Genomic DNA, 22,131 nt, shown 5'->3' on the forward strand with positions numbered 1-22,131 from the left:
TGTCTCGGATAGTCAGGATGATCGCTTTTTTCCTCCCATGACGTCTGTCGGGTCCTCGTGTTTTTAATCTATATTGTGGGATCACCCATGCTACGAGACCCGCGCCCGACGGAGAATGATGCTCTTTGTCGACGATCTCTTCTTGAATCTGCTTGCCTTGGACTTTGCAACGGAAAAAGCCTGAGGTGATCGCCATGCCATTGACTTCCCAATCGGGAGTGCGCCCCAGAAGTTTGGCGAGACTTGACGGCGTTCGGCGCAGCATCAGCGATGCAGGAATACGAGCCTCAGCAGTTGATAGTTTCCCCTCGTGGCGAGGTCATCTGGGCCACCTCGTCTCCCCACGGTAGCAGCCTGATCGAACGACACCATCTCTAGTTCGGCTTTTCAACAAAGGCCTAGAAGTTCGCCCTTTCGGAGTAATACTGAACAAGATCTTGCCCCCCGTAGTTCGCGGGCCTCGCCGGCCGCTCCGGTAGCTCACCAGGCATCGGGAAAGACAAGAATGGCTACGTTACGTCGGTCCCTCGGTGGAGGTGGACAAGAATACGAGAAAACCCTTACCCCACAATGGCCAAGTTCAAGCTGCCAATGCGCGGAATTATTCTGGACCCAAGTCTGGACCATGGCTTCTGGTTGCACGGGCTCACTAACACTAGCTCTGATTGCTCGAAATAGCATCACGGCGCAACCCTAGCAACGTTGTCAGAAAGAGGCTTCCGTCCGCCTCGCCCAAATCCGGACCCGACGTGGGGAGGCTGGGTCTTTGAAGTCTACTGCGATCTTCCCGGACGTCGGCAGAGGATAGCTTGGCCTATGACGCTATCCGTACGGGGAAGACAACCTAGCTAAGCCTGCCTGCCATGCCAGCCTCCGTCCGGCCTTACTTTGCATGTGGAGATGTGGACGATCATCGTGAGCTCGTGACGGAGTTGAGAGAGATGCATGGTCCGTTGGAGCTCGCCTTTACGAGATGTACTGCATCGAATGGTCTGGACAGTAAAGTATAAAGAGACCTTCAACACTCGTCGATATGGTTCTCTTTTCTGTATCATCATCCTCATCAACACTCCAACACTCTCATCCTCCAGCTCAACAATCACCACACTTACACCTCCATCACCACCTCTTAATCACAAAACCATCATCATCATCATGAAGCTGTCCGGTGTCCTCTCTGCCCTCACCCTGGCCACTGCCGCCTCGGCCACCACTGGTGAGTCTAACTCTTTCTCACCAACACTGGCCTACATCAGACTAACATGAACATCCAGTCTCCTATGACACCGGCTACGATGATGGCAACCGTGCCATGACCTCGGTCGCCTGCTCCGACGGCAAGAACGGCCTCATCACCCGCTACGGCTTCAAGAAGCAGTCCGACATCCCCCGCTTCCCCTACATTGGCGGCGTCTACACCATCGCCGGCTGGAACTCTCCCAACTGCGGCAGCTGCTTCCGCGTCGAGTACCAAGGCCGCAAGATCTACGTCCTCGCCATTGACCACGCCGGCGAGGGTGTCAACATGGGCCTCCGCGCCATGAACGACCTCACCAACGGCAAGGCCGCCCAGCTCGGCCGCATCAACGCCCAGGTCTACCACGCCAGCCCCTCCGACTGCGGCCTCAAGGCCTAGAGGGCATTATCACGACTTTTTTTAATGAACCATGAGCGCATCATCCTGGTTGGATAGCGGGCTTCATCTTCTTCCTCTCCTTTACACTATGGATTTAATACTTGGCATTGGTTGGCGTTTAGATTACGATTGATCACACTTGATCTACTACCTAGATATTCACTCATGAATGAACACAGAGCTTACAGCTTCACTTTTGAGTTTCCCGTTTTCGTGTGAATTGCAAGATATATGCCTGGTATCCATAATCCAGCAAGCGACAATCATCAGTGTTCTCGCCAACCTATTTGAGAGAACCGTCCAGTTCGGTAAGCCATCCCTTTAAAGCAAAACTGTCATAAAATCGTTACTTTTGTCCATCCCTCACACATTATGTGGTGAGCTTGCCGTTCCTTGGCCTATCCAGCTGCTCCAATCGCCCATGTTACTTCTTGGTAGACCCTCTGGTCATGATTCGAACTTTTCGAGTTGGCGTTCTGGTCTTGTTTTCATCGCTGACCCTTTTCAAATCCTCGTTGCCCAAAAGTTCCTTCCTTAGGCGTCTGAAAGATGGCGGAGTGGTGATAATCTCGGGTGGAGGAGACAGTGATGAGTCGCTGGAGGGGCTTCTGCACTCTGCCATGTTTCTGCTGCGTAGATGGTCCAAGTCGGACGTCCCGGCGCTTGAAGGAATGACTCCCCCAAATGGAAGATTCTGAGGGGGTGTGCTGGGATGAATGGTGTTTGATGAGACATCGAGTTCTGAGTTGCGTCCTGAGATGAGTGAGCAAAACTCATGACAAGTCGATAAAGGCACCTCACCTTGTCCTGGCCTTGAAGCTCTAATCCACATGGCACATTCCAGCAATTCAACACGCGCCGCAAACTTCTCGTAACTCAAGCCATACTCAAGACCTTGGCGAGGTATGCGAATCTCGTTGGCAGTCTTGAACACGACAGTCATGTCCTTGTCTTGGGTGATGGACTCTGCAAACTCGAGGAAGGAATCAAGAAGCCCCATCTCGCCCTTGAAAACGATGCAGTTATCCTCAGCGCTGAACCCCATAAAGTTGTCCGCGTCCGGGTCAGAGATCTTGCTGATGCTGATCTCCATCGCCGCATCGCTTTTGGCGGCGCGCATGAGCTTCACGCTGAGGTCTGAGGCGGGGAGGAGCTGTATCGAGGATGGCGGAAGGGGTGTCTCATGTAGGTCGTCGGACATGAGATATTCATCAAAGGCCGGCTCGAGGATGGCAGCGCGAGAGGCGCCAAGCTTCTCGATTTGCTCCTCGGAGAATGAGTCGAGGTCCGTGTTGAAGACGTGGGTAGGCATGGCGTAGGAGAAGCAAAGGCTGAAGGTGAGAGAAAAGCGAGAAGTGAACCAAAATCTCTGTTTCATGAGCGAGCTTACATGCGCGGGTATGTTCACTTGATGAATGAATCAACAGCAAAACTTCGAGTCATCACAAGGTGCGCTTTCTTATGTGCCTAGGATTGGAGAGGCACCTGGCGGGCAGCTGCGTCGGCCGTTTGGCACCTGCCGACGGCTGGCCGCCTCTCGGTAGTGAGTGAATGTTCCAGTCAAACTGATTTGTTGTGCCCTTGTTTTGAGTCTATGAGGATTGTGTTGCCTCTTGATGGGAGATGACTGTTTGATGTTGGCTCCTCCAAAGTCCATGATTAAGACAACACTCAGGACAAACATCTAATGGATCGATCACTGGCCCGCAAAATTCGGCTCTAGAGAATGAATAATGTTGTTAAAAGCCTGACTATAATCATCAGGATTTTCTTGGATTGCATCTATGCTTTCATATTGGTTGTCGCACCCAGGATCAATTGACAGCTATCAACCGCAACTAGAGTGACTTGGTTATGGAGGATGAATACATGTCCATGCGATTGTCACCTTTCGAGACTCGCGGAATGAGACGAAAATACAGTATTGATACTCTTGGCCAATTACCAACCGTCCGAGCCGACTCGTCAGCCCACGCCTTGTTCAACCCGTGCACAATGGATAGGCAGCTTACCTAGTTTCCAACCTGATCCTGTTGGCTCATTGGACAAGCTCGAGCCATATATGAACGGGTTCCTACAGATACAAGTACCTTTCATATATCCGGATCCGGATGCTCCGACTGGTGATGCGGGCTGGCAGGCGACATGAATTTATCCATCGCGCACAATGGATCTGATAGCACGGCACACTCCGCGGTCAGTGTTGCGTGGTCTACCTTGACTCGCCACTCTCTTTCTTCCGTCTGGCGGAAATCAGGCTAGTCACGTCAACAGGGAGGGAGGTAGGGATCTGGGGGAGCTGACGTGGGGTAAACCCATCTACCTACGTTTAGGTTGCATCCCCAGGAATCCTACCAACTTCAACGACATGCCACCCAGAGCACAAATTCATTGAATCCTGATCTAAATAACCCTGTCTCGTCTCAATATTTCATCCCTGTGTTGATAAAAGAGGCCGTTGTCAGGTCATGCCACCAACCATGCAGCACCTCCCGAATGAGCTCATCGCTCACATCCTCAGCTTCCTCGACTCCGACTCCAGCCTCGAGCGCGGCCTCTACCGCGACCCGTCAAAGATCTCGAGGCCCGTCCATTCGGGAAATGACACGTCCCTAAAGAATGCGTCCCTCGTGTGCCGCCTCTGGAGGCGCTCCGTGATGCACCTCCTCTTCCGCCACGTCGTATGGTGCTTCCACCGCTTCTATAAGCCGACGTGCCAAGACATCGTGGCGGGTATCGACGTTCTGGATTTTCTACGCAGGAGCGGTGTATCGAAGCATGTTAAGAGTTTCACCATCTTTATGGACATCCCTCGGGGCTCTGGCCAGCATCGATATGCTGATGGTCAGTTTTGGGGTCTGTTGCCACCCGAGTCTCATCAGCCTGAGAGGCCCATGTCGTGGAACCTCCTCTGGTCCGTTTTAACCCAAGAGCCCCAGCGCGCCGACCAAGGCGGTCAAGAGAGATCTGAAGAAGAGAGAGGTCGACAGCATTGGGACAACAATTGGCTGTGGCATGCTTTGTTCGACGTCATTGAACCCTTGCGTGTCACCTTGATCAGTTCACCAGATATTGTCGCTTCACTTCTTAGTAGGACTGTAGACCTGTCGAGTGACTGGGCCTTTAACAGTACCTACTACATTATTTCGTTATCACGCGAACCTGGTATTTCCGACCTTCACAAGAGGACCAACGCCTTGCCGTCAGAGAGTCCAGCTAGGGAGAGCCACCTCCCAATCGACCTGTTCGCCATGCGAGACTGGACCTCACTGTTCATCAACGAAGGCTCCTTCGCACCAGTTTACTCGACATACGAATTCTTTCACTACTCACCAGCAACTCTCCTTCCAGTGATATTCGAACCCACCGACACCTCGTTTAACGTGATGCGCTCAACCCTCAAGTCCCTCTCTTACATCGCCATCTTCCCGCTCTCCCACCACATCGCCGACTTTCTTATCCCCAACTGTCCGCCCGTCGAGCATCTGTTTGTCCAACTCATGCCTAAAAACCGAGACTTTTGGGAGAGCGACGGTCTTTCTCGCGTGAACCTATCTGATCTGTGGCTGGAGTGCGACGCATCCTACTCGCTCCTCATGAGACAGATACTTGACCCTGTCCCTCAGCCAGGCTGGGAAAAGCTGAAGGTGTTTGAGAGTGGTGATGCGCCGGCAGAGGGAGTTTGGAGGAGGGGATTTTATGATGCTTACATCGACGGTGTGAATGGCTGGAGGGAAGAAAGCGAAGGTGTCTTTATCAGAGATGCACTTCCTGAAGTCCCAGCAGATGAGCTGGAGAGTATCGACGGAAATCAGGACGGCATGGAAGCCTTGGAAATTTGAAGCTTCAGACTGAGAGTTTTGCTTATAACAGCGCAAGGAAAGTCATCATCCAGTATATTGACCATGAGGTTCTACTTGAATGTATGTAATATCTATTGCTGATCTTATCCCGACCAGCTTTCAACAGATTTGTAAATCCGGGGCCCTATTGAACCATGTGTTTGAGCCCCAGAGAGAACGCCTTTAACCACCGATGGATGCATATCCGAGACCAACTACCAGAGTATGCAAGATGACATAGATACCGATTCCAAGATAAACCAACGCCATCACCTCGTCCCTGATCCCAGGGACTCTAGATAAACCAACAAGTCATGCCGAAAACACAGATGCTTAATCATCATCGCTCTCAATGTCACCGTCCCTATCGCTGTCCGACAGGTCCACAATCGGCTTCATGGCCTCGTGTTCCTTCATCTCTCGGTAGGTGCTCCAGGTCAAGCCCAGGAACGCAACAACGATCATCGCACCACCGAGGATGGCTGCAAAGCTGAGAGGCTCGCCAGTGAGCATCCAATCCACAATGGCCACAATGAAGATGGTCAGCAGAGCGGCGACTGAAGACAGAACGGGCGAGGTGAGAGAGATGAGGACAAGGAATGATCCACTGAAGGTGGCGTTCATGAGCACAGCCAACAGAATCAACCAGCAGGTTGAAGCAACTGGCAGCTCAAACTTCTCAATGCCCAAAAAGTCGATGATTGGGAGCGGAATCCACAAAACAGTGAGCGTGAAGAGGCCGATGCAAGAACCAAACGTGTTTGCAAAGATCATGCCGCGACCGGGCGAAACGCCTTCAGGGGGGCAAGCAAAGCGCTTGTACAAGACCTCATAAAGGCCGTACAGCACAGAGCCCACGCCGATAACAATGTTTCCAAAAAAGCGGTTTGAAGCCTCCACATCCTTGGTGCCCCCCGACTTGGTATCTCCATAAGCGACGACGAGCACGCCGGCAATGGCGATGAGGACGGCGACAGACTTGTCGAGGCGCAGGGGTTCGTGGAGTAGTGGTACAGAGAATACGTACGCAAAGAAGGCGGAGCAATTGTAAATGGCGGTTAGATCCGAAGGTGTCGTCAAGCTGACGGCAATGTACCAGCTCAGCCCGGCAACGGTCAGCGCGCAGGTAATCATAACGGTAAAACGGATAATGTAACGAATGGGGCGCGCGCGATGCTGAATGGAAAGATGAAAAACGTCGAGAGTCTGCGTCTCGATCATGATGGCTGTTGTGCGCAGATGCTGCTTGTGGCGCTTCCAAAAGACGGGCCAAGGAATGTCGCGCTTCTGGAAGCGCAGGATGAGGAGCTGAACAGGCCACAGCACGATCCACGAGCCGTGGGTGAAATACATCATGCAGTACGCCTTGTCCCAGCCAAGATCATGCTGAATGTATGCGCTCAGTTCTGTCTGGACGCAGAACGACACCAGGCTGATGACAAGGAAGAATGCGGCATACGTGTACTTCTTGCGCGTCGAACTTTCGGCGGCGTCGGCGACGGTCTGAGGGCTACGGCTGCGCATAGTTGATCGGCGACTGAAAGATGGCCTCTCCATCATCTCTCGATGATAAGGATGTTCATCTTCACTCGACCTCGCCGACCCTAGGCTGGTCCTTCGGTTGCCATGCGCAGCGTGAGTGACGCGGCCGCGGCCATCGTCGTCCTCCTTGTGAAGCAGAGGAGTACCAGATCGTCCACCAGCATGACGATGGTACTTTGGACGGCTGAGGCCATTCGCATCCATGTCGTCCAATTCTAGCCACTCGCGGCTGGCGTTGCCGTTGCCGTTGGTATTTGTATCGCGTTGGTGACGTTTCGAGCCGTCAAGATCGGAAGCGGCGCCCGGAGCACCAGGACTGCCTTGTCTGTCGGTCGACCGGGTTTCTGGTTCGCATAAGGTGTCGTCGCGGGACAGGGGGGACGAGTCTATGGACAGTCGATCGTTGTCGTGGCCTTGTAGGAGATGGACCTCTTGGTCGCTGTCTTGACGCCGAGGCATACGAGACGGCGAAGGGGGTTATTAAGGGAAGAAAGGAGAAAAGAAGAAAAAGAAGAAGAGAAGAAGGAGAGGGTAAAAAGGAGCGAAAAACAGGTGTTCCTATTTGTTGCACCAGGTCGAATGAATGCCTGGTAGTTTTGGTGCTGGTGTTGAAAGAACATCGGTTGGATTGGATCGATTCGACCATTCGGCTGGCGCGCAGTCGCAGTTGAGTGGTCGGCGGCGGGTCCCAAGACCCCGAAGCGACAGGGGGTCTCCGCTGTCTCGCAGCATTGGGGCCCGCACCGCATGGGGGACCAACAGGGCGGGGGGAACACGGGCACGGGGGCCCGGGGTGTCATCAACGGCCCATCGGCGGGTTCTACAGTGGACGAGATTAGGCTTTCTCAGGGGCCCTTTTCCCGCTGAGCCGTCCTGCTGGAGACGGGGAGAGCCTATCGCGGCGTCGAGATTGCTGATGAGCCATGAGCCAGATGATGCTGTACAAAGTTCCAGATTGTTTAGGGGGCTCATGCGCGCAATCTTTCAAGCCTTTTATTTCAATACATGCCATGTGCTATTCCGTCTCAACATCTGATTGCGTGCTGCGCTACTCTTGAGCTATCATGAGTCGGCTTCTGAAAGGTGCCAAGCTGGTCCCACGATAACGATGACGCCTTTGGTCATGTGCCCCCGACACCACCACGCGCGCTCAGCCCGTCTCACCACACCACCACCACCAGCTGAGATGGCTGAGATAACCAAGTGAGGCGCGGTAGTCACAAAGGACGGCACGTGAGTTGGCGTCTTTATCTCAGCTCTGTTTCTTCGTCTACAAAGGCAAGCTGTCCCTGACTTATTTGGCTCCGGCACCAAAGAGAGCCTCGTGGACATTATATCCGTATTCCAACTCCCCGTGCCAGTAGTTGGGCGTATCTGCCTTGGAAAACTCCCATGCCTGGTCAAGTGCCTGCACCACCTCGTCGGGGAGCGGCCCCTTCTCCAGGTTGTCGAGGTTGTTCTCCAGCTGGTCCACGCTGGAGATGCCAATGATGATTCCATCGTTGCCGTTGGTGATGCGAAGCTTGGAGTGGTGCACCACCCACCGCAGCGCCGTCTCGATCATGGTCAACCCGTGTTTCTCCACAGCCTGCTCAATAACACTCAATGCCTTGAACGTGCTCTCTCTAAAGTAGCGATCGCGGTACATCTTGCCAATCCTGGAGTTGTCTGAAAAGCGGCCGCTATCAGGCGCGATGTCCCGTGACTTGATCTTGCCAGAAAGCAGGCCGCCGGCGATGGGGTTGTACACGACAATGTCGAGTCCGTACCGCTTGCATGCGACAAAGAGTTCTGACTCGATGGAACGGGTGACGCAGTTGTACATGCCCTGGTACACCGTGGGCCGCACCCAGCCGTTGTACTTGCAGGTCATAACAACCTCTGCCACTTCATGCGCCGCAAAGTTGCTGATGCCGAATCGAACAAACTTGCCTGCCTTGTGGAGCTTATCGATGGCCTCCAGCGTCTCTGCAAAGGGGATACCACGATCAGGACGGTGGAGGTAGAGCAGCTAATAGTCGTATTAGACAACGACACCTCGTAAAGAGATGAGAGACTTACATCGATGCAGTCGGTTCCGAGCTCCTTCAGACTGGTCTCGACCGATTCGACGACCTTCTCGGCTGTATTGTCGCCAGGGTCCCTGGGATACTTGACCTTGGTGGCCAGAGTGAAACCCCTCTCCTGCCAACCAACCTGGCGAGTCCAGGCCTCTTGCTTGCCACCGACATAGATGCGTGCTGTGTCGATTTCGCTATATCCTCGACCCTGAAAGACATCGAGGGCCTTGGTGAAAGTTTCTGAGTCGCAGATACGTGCGTCGAGCTCCTCACTGCCAGGGGGTCCAAAGGTCATTAGACCCAGGATGATGCGATGCTTCGGGTTCTGAGCGACAAGAGGCATGGTGACAGAAGCTAATGGATAATCTTTTCGATGAGAACTCCTACAATGCTGCAAATGGGGGCTCCTGCGGCTTTTATACCCAAGAAGAAAGTGATATCGGAGATGTGAAGCTAAACTCCAGCTCTCATCATCGTGCTCTCATGGGTCTTGCTCACTCCGGCACCTATCCGTCCTCACCACGGCCCCACTTACAACTGCGAGACCGGGCGGGGTATCCCGTTCGGTGATGACGGCTGGGCTGCCGAAGCGGATATCAGCGAAAGCATCATTGATGATTTGTAAGAGTTGCCATTGATAATTGGCCCGGCTTATGCTGAAGAGTGAGTCTAGTTTACAGGACTTTGGTTTCCATATCGATGGCCTATGACGTAGTTGTAGATAAGTAGGTGCTAGGGGTTTAATGTCTGGGCTTATAAGAGAAGCGGGCAGTCAATTAAACAGGACGATGGTGGTCACCTTTCGAAAGCTGTACTGTTCTCAGCAGCGGTTAATTATTGACATAAGGAGAAACCACTCATAGAGACAATCTTTTCTGTGACACCTTGTAAAGTTCACGTCTCCGTTTCACTTCAACATGTTCCATCTCCAGGTGAGCAGTGATAGGTCACCAGCCATGCCACCTCAAACATGTTGCGTAAAAAGGATATATTTTATAACTTTAGGCCCCAATCACTTCTTTCTACAAATACCTTAGAAGTAGATAGAATGGCCAACGTCGAGGTGGGTATCAAGGAGGGGACCTCATCGCGGGTCGAACGAACGGTTAAACCCCGGCCAAGGCTTCTAAACTCCAAACCTCCAAATTGAGAGCGCTGCGATTGGATTTTGAGATCCCGAATTGCCGTGTCGAGCTTCCCGTTGCCATCTTTTGCGCAATATCCACCTCAAATATGCTTTTGTAAGGAACAATTCGACCGTCGACAATGTTGAGCACCCAGCTGATCCCGTCAGTTCCGCCATCTCATAGACAAATCCATCATGAGGGCACAATTGGCCCGCCATGCTCGACGGGTCCTTGTCCAGCACGCCCGATGCCCGTCCTTCGCACTCTACTCGACTCCCCTGCGCCGAACACTCCCTCCCAGATCGATAAATAACGGACACTCACGCCGATACCTGTTCGAAGGTCTATTTTCGAAGGCGCCCCGAGAGGTACGACAGCCGGAATTCGAGCCGGGATGGATGAAGATTATGGTCTGGCGGAGTCGCATGCTCGACAATCTGCGTCCCCCGCCGACAGAGGAATTGGTTCAAGCTTGGAGATCATTCTTTGATGGGAAAATGTCCAGTCGGAGACCATTGAACGGTACCCAGGCCATGCAGTGCCGCCGACTTCTCAACTATCTTGTGGAACAGCGCGAAGCATCCCCCGAGTCGAAACCGAAGCTGGAACGATCCGACATAGTCAAGGCCCTCGACGCCCTCGCCCAATTGAGGCCTCGTGAGAGGACCCAGGACCACCTCGAGTTTGCCAGATCCATATGGTCCACTCTCTGCTCAAACAATATGGACGAAGCGCAGTGGGCGCCCACTGGCGCCAAGTGGCCGCAGTACCTCAGTATATTATGTGCTTTTGGAGGCTCTGAGGAAGCTCTGGACTTGCTCCGTGCCCACTGGAAGGAAGTTGTCAAGCGCAGCGATACTTTCAAACGGACTCCTTTCTTGTCCGTGGCTCAGGCCTTGGCCTCTGACGGACATGAGGAGAAACTGCTGGAACTGGCTCAATACGCTGAAGAGAACGGTATCCCCTACGGCAAGCGTCTTCAAACCATTATGGTTTCCTTTTTCATTCAGAGAAACCGGCCCGCCGAGGTCAAGGCCTGGTTCGAGAAGGAAATCTCTTCCCAGCAACGCTCCTTTGAGATTTACCCTCAGTTGGCTCATTTTGCTGCCCGCCACGACCTGAAGGATTGGGCGGTACCCTTCTTCCTCGAACTAGGAACAGGATTGACTGGCCAGAAAACTGAAAAGAAATACTGGGATGCTTTGTTCCAGGGAATTCTGATCCTTGGAAGGGGCCTCAAGGAAGTGGAGGTCATGATGTCCAACATGGAAAAGATCTCCAACGGAATTCTCAAGGCGGATACGAGCACCATCAACGGCCTCCTTCGTGCTGCCATTGAGATGGGGGATTCAGCGTTGGTGGACGAAATACTGCCACTTGCCAAGGCCGAGGGGCGTGAGCTGAATGGTGAATCCCACCTGATCCTGATGAAGATGCACCTCCTGTCAGGCTACCTGCCAGGAGTCCAGGCTGCTTACAAGAAGGTGACGCATTTTGAGCCCTGGCATGCTGAGCCTGATCTGTGGTGGGAGTTTAGCCAGCTGTTCAACGAGTACCTCGTTGCCCTTTGCGCCCAGAAGACGCCGGATTACAAGCTTATTGCTGAGATGCTTGAGTCTTCAGAGGAAACTCAAGTGCTTCTCGATCCAGAGACGGTCGCTACTCTCTGCATCCGTTTCTTGGAGAACGAGCAGCACTTTGAGGTGATGGATGTTCTATCTGTCCACGCGTTTCACTATAGCGCCGCAGAGCGAGCAGTGATTCAAGACGCCCTTGTGGACTTTTGTATCAACGAGCCCAGTACCTCGCGGGCATGGACTGGATATCAACTTCTGCGACAGTTCTTCCAGGATCTCAGCTTCGAACACCGTGTGAAGCTGATGGAGGCGTTTTTCGAGCGCAAGCGCCCAGATATGGCAACCCATGTCTTTGGCCACATGCGGCAACACCGAAACAACGACTATCATCCCAAGCGCGAGACGTACATTTCCTGCTTTGAGGGCTTGTCACAAAGCCCAGACCCCGAGGCTTTGGAGATGGTCTACAACATGTTCAAGATGGATATGACGGTAGAACCAGACACACAGCTGTACACATCGCTCATCCTCGCTCACGCAGCCAGCGACAAGCCTCTTCAGGCAATCGATTTCTGGCAGTTGATAGCGTCATCACCCGAGGGTCCAACATATACCAGTCTGGAAGCAATCTTCTGGGCTCTTGAGCGCAGCCCGAGAGGAGCCAAGAAGGCCCATTCAATCTGGAAGCAGCTGGAAACGCTTGACGTGGAAATCCCGCCCCAGGTTTACAACGCTTACTTGGGAGCTATGGCCGGCAGCGGAGAGCTAGAGAAGGTGGAGGGCATGATTGCAGAGATGCGCTCAAGGACGTCGAGCGAGCCAGATGACATGACGTGAGTTTGACCCCGACTACTATCAAAGGCCAGACATGACTGACACACAACAGACTAGGTATCGCGTTCAATGCTTTGCCAGGACAGGCGATGCAGGAAGCCTTTAAGAAATGGGCCAAGGCGCAGTATCCAGAGGCTTGGGAAGTCCTGGAGAAGAGAGGCAAGCGGTTGAACAGGGATTCGCTGTGCCAGTTCAAGCTCAACAGAGTGTTGAGGGCTTGAAATGTATCAAAAAAGGGAAATGATCAAAAGGGAGAGGGGGTATGTTCCAAAAGTTGGTTTTTGATGTAGACAACTGTATCAATATGTTACATAGAGGTCGTGGCTGTTATACATATGACCAAAAAACAAATAATGACCATGACATGATCTCATACAATTCGACTTTAAATAGGCTCTTAGTGTCGACCAAAGAATTGATCCCGCAGCATCTCGGGATGGGCGTGGATGGTGGGATAGATGCCCATGCCCTGGACCCGGCGGACCATCTTGGCCACCTTGCGTTGGTTGACGGGTCGGAGACGGGTGAGCTGGGAGTGGTTGATCATGCCTGAGGGAGAGGTGAAGTGCTCGATGAGGGAGAAGTTCTGTGTGAAGTTAACCAAGGCTCAATTGAGGTATAAGACAGACCATCTCACCTTGTACATGTCCAGAGGGCTGATACCGAGAGCATCAACAACATCCACGTTCCGCACCGACCTCTTCCTCCACTTTTGCATCTCGACGGGACTCAGATCGTGAGGCGAGTAGACATCACCGACCTCCCAGCGACGGGGCATCTGCTTGAGGAAGTCGCTCGACATCTTTTGGTTGCGGAGGAACTCCATCTGAGCCGTCTTCTCGCGCACAAAGCTCGCATCCCTAGCCTTGTACCGCTCCATCATCCGCGCTGCAGCATCGCCGGGCTGCACTCGTGGGGATCGGTCGGCGCCCCGTCTGTTGCTGTTGAGGTTGGCGAGACGGCTGGTGTGGGTGCCGCCAGTGGAAGGCTCGCGGGGAGGAAGGGCGGCGGATGCGGTGCAGGAGAATGGTCGGACAAAGGCCCGCACAGCCTCGGCGACCGTCGTCGTCGGTAGTCGAGGAGGCATCGTGGATGTGTGTGGTCAATTGGCGGGGCTTTCGACTCAGAGTGTGGGTTTGGTGATGCTCCGTCGTTGGAGTTTTGGGAGGTTTTTTGAGATGCCGGAACATGCCGCCCCGTCCCACCCGGAGGAATTCCGCAGAGAGAAACGGCCCCACTCAGATTTTTGATGGTTTTCAAAACTCCAACCTTGGAACTTTGAGATCCATCACCACGACGAATTAATTACTCGACCGAGGACGACAGCCAGAAAAATCGATCGGGGGATCTTTCTTGAGCTTTTGATATTGTCGCGACACTCGAAATACCTTCGTCATGGTCCGAAAACTCAAGCATCACGAGCAAAAGCTCCTGCGCAAGACAGACTTTATCACATACAAGTCAGACAATGGACATCGCGACAAGGCTGTCATTCGACGATACATGATCCAGAAGCCTGAGGACTACCACAAGTACAACCGTCTCTGCGGAGTATGTTTTCCAAGGCCTTCAGGCTCTCCCTGCGGGTCATTGTCATGCTAACTCTGCACCTCCAGTCTCTCCGACAACTCGCCCACCGCCTCTCCCTCCTCCCCCCCGAGAACGCCACCCGCCGCAAGCACGAAGAGCTCCTCCTCAACAAGCTCTACGACATGGGCATCCTCTCATCATCTTCCAAGCTGTCGGCGGTCGAGAAGAACGTGACGGTCAGCGCCTTTGCCCGTCGCAGGCTCCCCGTGCTCATGACGCGGCTGCGCATGGCCGAGACGGTGCAGGCGGCGACAAAGATGATCGAGCAGGGCCATGTGCGCGTGGGAACCGAGACGGTCACGGACCCGGCGTACCTGGTTACGAGGGGCATGGAGGACTTTGTGACGTGGACCGTCGGCAGCAAGATTAAGCGCAACATTATGAAGTACCGGGATCAGCTCGACGACTTTGAGCTGCTGTAGTGGGGGGTTTCATTGGGCTTGAGGAGTTTGGCGTATGGTTTTTTCTTGCAAGAGCGGATTCTTGGTTTCATGGCATAAAAGGGTGGATGCTGGAATGGAAGATCTGATCTGTGGACGTCAGGAGGAGATTTGCGTCTGTGAGCTTTCTGGTTCGCAAAGAGCGAGACAATGGAAGTTGTGGGAGAAGACTACGGACAAACAGTTACAACTATGAACGTGGGAAATAGATAGGGTCGGTCATCATGGCCAGAACTGACCATTGTTGTCTCCATTGCCAACTGCGCCAAGGAATTCTCAACCAGTCATGAGCAACTCGATCCCCAAGTCTTCAGCAATCAGGATCTCGAGCGCCTTTCAGTACTTCAACTCGAGCTTCATCAGTTATCGAGTGTGGTTAAGTATGCCCGAGGTTACACTTGGCTTGTCATCATAACCAAGACCCTCCCTATCAAACAATCTCCAAAACACCATGATACAAGTAGGGCTGCTCATGAACCATGCAACATGAACGGAATAGCTTCATCCTCCCAAATAAGACAATCAACTCGGCGAATTGCGTCAGGTCCAGTGCCGCACCCCTCCATCGGCCCCGCTCGGCTCCGTATCCCGGGCCGGAAAAGTTACAAATGTCCCCGAGCACCCAAGTATTAGTTGCAAGCCCTATTCCTTTCTCATACACAGCACCTCTTGTACTTTTATATCAACCAAAAGGCATACCCATTGGAGATTCGATACATCGTGGACTGCTTGATCGCCCACCATGGCCATCCTCTCCACCCTCAGGGAGCTCTTCCACCATCTCATCGACCCTTACCTCTTCATGAGCATATCCTTTCGCTTCCTCCCCGGCACCATCCTTGATCTCCTCCGCGCCGCCGACTTCCGCACACTGCTCTCCCCCTCAGCCTTCAAGGACGCCTGGTTCGGCAACACCTGGGCCTTTGTCGGACCCCAGGTAAAGGTCAACGCCGAGAAGCGCGTCATCCCCCTACTCGAGGGCCGCGTGCACAACGGCGAGGTCGTGGAGGACGTCGTCAACCCGCCCATCAATGGTCTTGTCCTTGAGATTGGTGCGGGGAGCGGCATGTGGGCGGATGTTTTTGCCAAGGTTAGCGGGGGTGTTGGTGGTCATGATGAGCAGCTAAGGCATCGAAAGGGCGGGAATGGACTGACCCGTGTGTACGGCATTGAACCCAATCCTCAGTCAGCCGCGGCTTTGGGGCGGCGTGTCAAGGAGGTCGGGCTCGAAGGTGTTTATGAGGTTGTTCCCGTGGGTATCGAGTCCATCAACGATCCCACAGCTTGGGACGGACGGATTGAGCCTGGAACCGTCGACTGCATTGTCACCATCTTGTGTCTGTGCAGCATCCCTGAGCCTGAAAAGAACATCAAGCTGCTATATGAGAGTCTCAAGAAGGGCGGTCGATGGTATGCCTATGAGCATGTCCAGGTTGAACAAGGGGGGTTCCTACTCCGCTCTTATCAATGTAAGTTGAAGATCTTACTCTTCAAGAGAGTTGATGCTGATATAAGTAGGGCTCACAAATATCGTCTGGTCGCAAGTCATGGGTTCATGTCGCATGTGCCGAGCTACGGGCAAGACATTAAGAGAAGCTGGGCCGTGGGAAAAGATTGATCTGGCGCCGCCAGTGGGTGAGCCAAGATTCGAGTTGCTTCCTCATGTTCTCGGAACATTGACCAAGTAGACGGTTAACGTATCCAAAGCGAATGGGAAGTAATGTCCGTGTATAACAGCAATGACCAACAATGCATATATGAAAGAACAAGACATCATGACTTATTCTGGGTATCGATATCCAAACTCCAACGCCAATCAAAGCTCGTCGTCATCGTCGTCATCCGAAAGAAAGATCGAGGTCCTCTTACTAGAGCCGTCCATCTTGATCCTGACTTCTTCCGAATCCTTGGTGTCCAGAGGTTCTGAAGACAGAACCTCTGCCTTAACCACCACCTTCTCCTTGGTCTCATCAACCTTGATATCTTCGGCTTTGAGAACCGACTTTGTCTCCAAGTGTTCATCCTTCACCCCCTCCTTGACCCCTTCTTTGACGTCAATGTCAGTTTTGGTTTCCATCTTCACATCCTCTTCCTTGGCATCAGTTTCGGCTTTTGCTTCCGTTTTCACATCCTCCTCCTTGACGAGACCCTCGCGGATCAGCTTGGCCTCTCTCCTCTTGTAAAACGTGTCCAAGCAGTTCCTCCTCGCTTCCTGAGTCCAATTCTCCACCACCAGAGCAAACTCAGTTGCATTCGCGAAGCCAAACTCTCTTGCCATCTCGCAGAAATGTCGCAGCATCACCTCATTCGGGGGGTTGTAGACGCTGTGTAGACCGTCCCCGCAATCTTCATCACTCTCGGCAAAGAGAGCATTCTGGCCATCGACATCACCCTCTGCATATGAAGTCATGGCAGCCCGACGTGAGAGCTGTTCCTCCACTTTGGACGATCCAACAACTTCAGAGTTGTCGTGAGTGTATTCGACACCGGCCGAAGTGAGGATGGCTTGGATAGCGTCACTTTTTGGCACCTTGGCCTTCTTCGACTCGAGCATTTTCTCCTGGTTCTCAGATGTGAGCAATGCAGCCAGCTGGCTCATGCCACCATCTTCAGCATCTGTATCCTCGTTCTTGACCATGCCAAGTGTCTCCCCGTCCTTGGCCGCTTTTTCCATGTCGACGTCCACGAGGTTCACACCAGCCTTGGCTTCAGCAATGTTGGTCTTGTTCACGATATCTTGAAGCAGCCCGCTGTCGTTGTGATATCTAAAGATGTTGCCCAGTCCAAAGATTTCACCCTTCCTCTCGGTATCCTGCTGGACACCTTTGAAGTAGCGACGCTCAGACGATGCAGTATAACCGATGTTGGCTTGCTGTTGCTTGTAGATTTGTCGTGCGTACACAATCTCCTCTACTGTGCCCAGTGAAATGAGTCGAAACACTTCAACATCACGGCTCTGGCCGATACGGTAGGCCCGATCCTGAGCTTGAAGGTCGTAGGAAGGGTTCCAGTGAGGGTCAACGATCACAACCTTATTCGCAGAGGTGATGTTGAGTCCTACGCCTCCGGCCTTGGTCGAAATGAGAAACACAAACTGCGTCGGATCAGAGTTGAATGTGTCGACAACCTCCTGACGCTGTTCGTAGTTCAGAGACCCATCCAAGTAGCTGACAGTGTAGCTCGTGTTGGTGAACAGATGTTGCAGGATGCGAAGAAGCCGCACGCTGTGAGAAAAGACAAGGACCTTGTCTCCGTTGTTGTGCCAAAACTTGAGCAGCTTCTTCAGAACCTTCCACTTTCCACAAAACTCGGGGTTGACCAAATTCTTAATCCGGTCCCGATTATCGTAGAGGTGCTTCCATGTATCCGGCATACAAGTCTGAAGAGTATTCAGCTCTGAGGTGTGTTTGGTGTCCACGTCAGTGGTCTGTGGAACCAGCAAAGTAAGGTGGTTTGCCAACTTTTGCAGCACAATCATGCTGGGAAAGACGATACTTTGCCATCGTGTGCCGCTGGGCAGAAAGCGGTTACAGCACCATCCTTTCTTGCTCTTCCCGCAGCAGGGTTCAGAGAGACTTCGCAGAATATCGATCTCTGCGCTATCCAAGAAATTCTCGTATGCATCTCGCTGAAGGTCTGTGAGGGGACAGAAAACGACTCGGTCTGTCTTTTTGGGTAGTTGATGCGCAATGAGAGTCTTCATTCTTCGTAAGAAATACCGTGGTAAAAGATTGTGTGCCAACTTGTCGGCCGTCTGCCTTGCAAGACTGAGCTGAGCAACGGTTGCATCGTGAGATTGGCCAACAGTTAGGGGTTTTGTGACGGCTTGCGTCCACTCGGCGATTGTTCCAAAATGGCCAGGATTCGTCCAATCCAGCAATGTCCAAAGCTCTTCGTACCTGTTCTGGATTGCGGTGCCAGTAAGGCCAATGCGACAAAGCGCATTAATCTCGTTGAGCGCTTTGGTGGTTTCTGAGTATCTGTCTTTCAGCCGGTGACACTCATCAGCAATCACAGCGTCCCATTGAACCATGTTGATGGAGCTCCTGCTGTTCTTGTAAGTGTCGTATGTGGTGATGACGATCTCGAGACGGCCAGCACGGGCAGCGCTAAGAACGTCTTCCTTGTGAATTCCGTGGAAGAGATCAATGTGCCACCAACCCCAGCGGTTCAGCTCGTTTTTCCAGTTCATGATGAGGGATCCGGGACACACGACCAAGATCCTGGGATACCAGCGGTCATTGTATTGCCGTATTTGCCGCATGCGCTTGGCATCACGCTCATCGCCAGTCTTGCCAAACGCAGCGGTCAAGAAAGCAGCCACCTGTACCGTCTTGCCGAGGCCCATGTCGTCGCCCAGAATACCACCCTCCTGGTACACAAACTTTCGGTGGAGGAAAGATACGCCAGCAATCTGATAGTCTCGGAGGTACTGTGCGATTGATGCCGGAATGAGGCCTGCCGACTGGGGCAACTCGATATCCTTGTATGGTCGAGAGGGTTTGATTCCGCTGCTCCCTTCGAACTTGGGTCGTTCTTCCAATTCCCTTAGTCTCCTAGTTTCTTCAAAGTGTATACCGGTATAGTCCGGGGGCACCATGAGAGCCGCATCGTGATGACGCTTCTTGTTTGCGTCAAACTGCCGTCTTCGCTCAACCAGATATTCAGGCAATCCTGCGAGCTCAAAGTCTTCTTGGGGGACATGGTCGTCTCCATGCACATCATCACCTCTCTTCTTCTCTTTAGACTTTCGTTTAGCCCTTCGTTTCTTCGGCTTCACGGGCAAGTCATCATCATCGTCAGTCCATTGGACCTTTTCCTCGATCTCGACAGGCTGTTTTCTTTTCTGGGCCACCTTGGGGAGGGGAGATACATTTTCCCCAGACTCGGCAGCTGTATCTCCATCGTCGAGAATTTCAATCACCTCAACCTTGCCTGGGGGCATATTTAGAGCATGGGGTTGGTAGTGACCGTGATGAGTGTGAATTCACGCTCACGTGTGGCGACGCGTTAGGCACGTCGATGCTTGAGCGAAAGCACGTGACCCGACTTACAAGTCTTTACGCAACACATCAGAATCACACCAGGTGCCCTTTTCTCAGCTGCTTCTCGCTAGAGCATTCTGCAAGATTCCATACTCAGCAAGCGCACTCTCAGCTTCATCCCTGGCCTGCATAGTCCAAGACGCTCTCGTCAGATGACTCTTGCAGCATTGCAACGCTCAGCTCAGAGCGAATGTCTGGTGTAAAACAAGGCCCCACTCCACTTTGCACGGACGCATGACAGCTGCTCAGCCACCCACCGAAGCACCCGAGCTTGTCTTGTCCAATCCGATCCCGGTAGTTGGAACTTTGATGAGTGATGTCAGAATCTTTTCTGTTTCGGTTGAAAAGTTATCAGCATGATGAAAACGGCAAAATCAAGCTCGGGGCAGCCTCCCCTGTGCGGGCTCGAGATCATGATCATCTTCGCATCGCGCAATCTTGTCATGACAGTCTTGGTAGGCTGCTTCGTAAATATTGCACTTATTGTGGGATCGCCAATCAAAACACCATGCCAGAGTCCGTGTACTTCATCTGACGGCACTTGCGCGACATGGAGCCCGGACCATTTTAGCTTCTCATTGACCAGAGAGTAAATCAGAACATTGTCGAAGTGGAAAGATCAGTTGGATTGACGGGTATCGAATTAATAACTAAAAAGCCCAGCGCGTCGTTGCCTTCAGAGCCAATCCAACGTACGCCTCCATGTCGCAAACAAAGGAAAGGGAATAAAAAAGAGGTGCAGAGCACCCCATGTCTGTCGTGAAATCGGCACCCAAACGCCCAGGCGTGGGTCACCGGCGTAAGGTATCAAAGCGAAGAGAAAAGTATGCACCTCATCACGGCGCTCTCGGTGACAGCATGCGCCCAGCCGTGCCCGGCATCCTCGGCAGCCATTGGTGTCTTGGCCGTCAGACAATGCGTGTCCCGTGGTCCATGACTAGCTGCCGTGTCTGGCTGGTCGTTGACGGTTCGAGAGCGGGGCTGGCCGACACTCCCTAGAGCTCATCTCATCGAGCTGAGCTGAGCTGGCCGGGGACTGCTACGGCCCCGAGAAGCGAGGTGTGAGGCGGCCTTAATACTTCAGGATGATGTACAGAGCGTGGATGATACCGGGAATGTAACCTGCAAGGTGGGGTTAGAAGACTGTACGCATCGGGGATAGGAATGTCATGGAAAGCGAGATGCTTCGACTTCGGAGGAGCCGGAGATGAGACTGAGAGAAAGAAAGTCTTACCCAGAATGGTCAACAGGATGTTGATGAGGAAATCGGCGCCGCAGCCACGCTCGAGGAAGACACCCACGGGAGGGAGGATGATGGCAAGGAGGATCTTGCAGATGTCGCTGTTGTAGGTCAGTAAGTATATGTCTTCTTGTTGCTTCATCGTCTCGGAGGAGCTCGAGAATCCGGGGCAAGACATCATATCGACAATTACATTGCCGCGACATGAAATGAATTGCGGAATACTCAGAATGACGTCGTCGCGGGAGTGAGGGCGAGGGCTAGCTTACCTAGCAGTGAAAGGCATGATGTCGGTGTTGAAGAGTTGTTAGTCGAAGAAGAGATGTGTTTGATAGTGTCGAGAGTGTTGTATCGAAATCTTTACGCAAAGACGATGAAGTCGTGAGAGCAGAGTATGAGTTGTAAAAAGGCAAGCTGTAAGAAGGGGGGGGAACGAATTGTCTTTTATATCAGTGATCCGGAGCTTCCTCACCCATGCACCTCGCACCCCATTCACTGCCCTTTGCCCATCTTGGCTCCTCGTTCCAACTTTCCCCGTTTCCTTGACGAACCACGCAACCAAGCAGAGCCCGCCATCCCGCAGCACTGACAACCCCGTGGTCCCCGTCAGCCCAGCCCTGCGACACCTTCGAGTTCTGGGCACTGCGTCATCGATTCGCTGGCCATGAAGGGGGGGGTGGGCAAGCCACAGGGACGACGTCTCGGAGCAGGGAAGCACGGCCAAGCGAACTCTGCCCTGCTTTTTTTCTCCTGGCCAAGCACAATGCGCGCCAGGACGAAGGTGGTCCATCTTGGTAAGAAGCTTGGAGAGGTTTGGGTAGTCAGTCCCATGTCCTAGGAGGGCTACGTCATGAATACGCCTCAGGCCAATCGTGCAAGAGCCGCTGTGGGGCGACGCCACGATGGTTTACGCGGATGCAGCTAAGTAGATACGGGCGCTACCGTGACGCAGCTGAGCCACATATGGCGCAGCAACGACGACAACAAAGCATCACTCCATAGAATCACGATCCCCTGTGGCGAGCAAATAGCCATTCATGATTTGATGCATTTGTTGTCAATGTGGCTTGGCGGCTTTCGTTTTCCTCTGTCCGCACCGCCTCGTAGTTGGGCCAAATCTCGATGCCCAGACATTTAGACATTCCAGAAGCCAATGCCCAAGTGAGACAGCCTGCGTCAATCGTGTGGCTGGTGTCCC

The 22,131-nt window shown here is 53.0% G+C and overlaps 10 protein-coding genes across 10 annotated transcripts; 5 read left to right on the forward strand and 5 right to left on the reverse strand.

The window, feature by feature from the left end:
* Positions 1-1,155: 1,155 nt before the first annotated feature.
* On the forward strand, positions 1,156-1,636 carry LRP88_02690 (Cerato-platanin; the record flags this gene model as incomplete). Its single annotated transcript, XM_083239330.1, has 2 exons — positions 1,156-1,216; positions 1,275-1,636. 2 exons carry the CDS (start codon positions 1,156-1,158, stop codon positions 1,634-1,636), a joined length of 423 nt encoding a protein of 140 aa, XP_083104460.1.
* Positions 1,637-2,060: 424 nt separating this feature from the next.
* On the reverse strand, positions 2,061-2,948 carry LRP88_02691 (uncharacterized protein; the record flags this gene model as incomplete). Its single annotated transcript, XM_083239331.1, has 2 exons — positions 2,061-2,389; positions 2,438-2,948. 2 exons carry the CDS (start codon positions 2,946-2,948, stop codon positions 2,061-2,063), a joined length of 840 nt encoding a protein of 279 aa, XP_083104461.1.
* Positions 2,949-4,116: 1,168 nt separating this feature from the next.
* Positions 4,117-5,491, forward strand: LRP88_02692 (uncharacterized protein; the record flags this gene model as incomplete). The annotated part of the gene is made up of 2 exons (XM_083239332.1): positions 4,117-5,412; positions 5,465-5,491. 2 exons carry the CDS (start codon positions 4,117-4,119, stop codon positions 5,489-5,491), a joined length of 1,323 nt encoding a protein of 440 aa, XP_083104462.1.
* Positions 5,492-5,811: 320 nt separating this feature from the next.
* LRP88_02693 (NADP-dependent oxidoreductase domain-containing protein) lies at positions 5,812-7,479 on the reverse strand (the record flags this gene model as incomplete). Its single annotated transcript, XM_083239333.1, has 1 exon — positions 5,812-7,479. One exon carries the CDS (start codon positions 7,477-7,479, stop codon positions 5,812-5,814), a length of 1,668 nt encoding a protein of 555 aa, XP_083104463.1.
* Positions 7,480-8,314: 835 nt separating this feature from the next.
* On the reverse strand, positions 8,315-9,423 carry LRP88_02694 (aldo/keto reductase family protein; the record flags this gene model as incomplete). Its single annotated transcript, XM_083239334.1, has 2 exons — positions 8,315-9,031; positions 9,082-9,423. The coding sequence occupies 2 exons, from the start codon at positions 9,421-9,423 to the stop codon at positions 8,315-8,317; spliced, it is 1,059 nt and encodes a 352-aa protein (XP_083104464.1).
* Positions 9,424-10,401: 978 nt separating this feature from the next.
* On the forward strand, positions 10,402-12,839 carry LRP88_02695 (uncharacterized protein; the record flags this gene model as incomplete). Its single annotated transcript, XM_083239335.1, has 2 exons — positions 10,402-12,617; positions 12,671-12,839. 2 exons carry the CDS (start codon positions 10,402-10,404, stop codon positions 12,837-12,839), a joined length of 2,385 nt encoding a protein of 794 aa, XP_083104465.1.
* A 176-nt stretch (positions 12,840-13,015) lies between these two features.
* LRP88_02696 (ribosomal protein S18) lies at positions 13,016-13,705 on the reverse strand (the record flags this gene model as incomplete). Its single annotated transcript, XM_083239336.1, has 2 exons — positions 13,016-13,204; positions 13,256-13,705. 2 exons carry the CDS (start codon positions 13,703-13,705, stop codon positions 13,016-13,018), a joined length of 639 nt encoding a protein of 212 aa, XP_083104466.1.
* Positions 13,706-14,013: 308 nt separating this feature from the next.
* On the forward strand, positions 14,014-14,630 carry LRP88_02697 (snoRNA-binding rRNA-processing protein IMP3; the record flags this gene model as incomplete). The annotated part of the gene is made up of 2 exons (XM_083239337.1): positions 14,014-14,169; positions 14,235-14,630. The coding sequence occupies 2 exons, from the start codon at positions 14,014-14,016 to the stop codon at positions 14,628-14,630; spliced, it is 552 nt and encodes a 183-aa protein (XP_083104467.1).
* A 760-nt stretch (positions 14,631-15,390) lies between these two features.
* LRP88_02698 (S-adenosyl-L-methionine-dependent methyltransferase) lies at positions 15,391-16,336 on the forward strand (the record flags this gene model as incomplete). The annotated part of the gene is made up of 2 exons (XM_083239338.1): positions 15,391-16,117; positions 16,167-16,336. The coding sequence occupies 2 exons, from the start codon at positions 15,391-15,393 to the stop codon at positions 16,334-16,336; spliced, it is 897 nt and encodes a 298-aa protein (XP_083104468.1).
* Positions 16,337-16,464: 128 nt separating this feature from the next.
* On the reverse strand, positions 16,465-19,593 carry LRP88_02699 (P-loop containing nucleoside triphosphate hydrolase protein; the record flags this gene model as incomplete). Its single annotated transcript, XM_083239339.1, has 2 exons — positions 16,465-16,683; positions 16,765-19,593. 2 exons carry the CDS (start codon positions 19,591-19,593, stop codon positions 16,465-16,467), a joined length of 3,048 nt encoding a protein of 1,015 aa, XP_083104469.1.
* Between the last annotated feature and the right edge of the window lie 2,538 nt (positions 19,594-22,131).

The sequence above is a fragment of the Fusarium phalaenopsidis genome, assembly GCF_050370095.1.
Source record: "Fusarium phalaenopsidis strain FUZ10S chromosome Unknown contig_32286, whole genome shotgun sequence".
NCBI lineage: Eukaryota > Fungi > Ascomycota > Sordariomycetes > Hypocreales > Nectriaceae > Fusarium > Fusarium phalaenopsidis.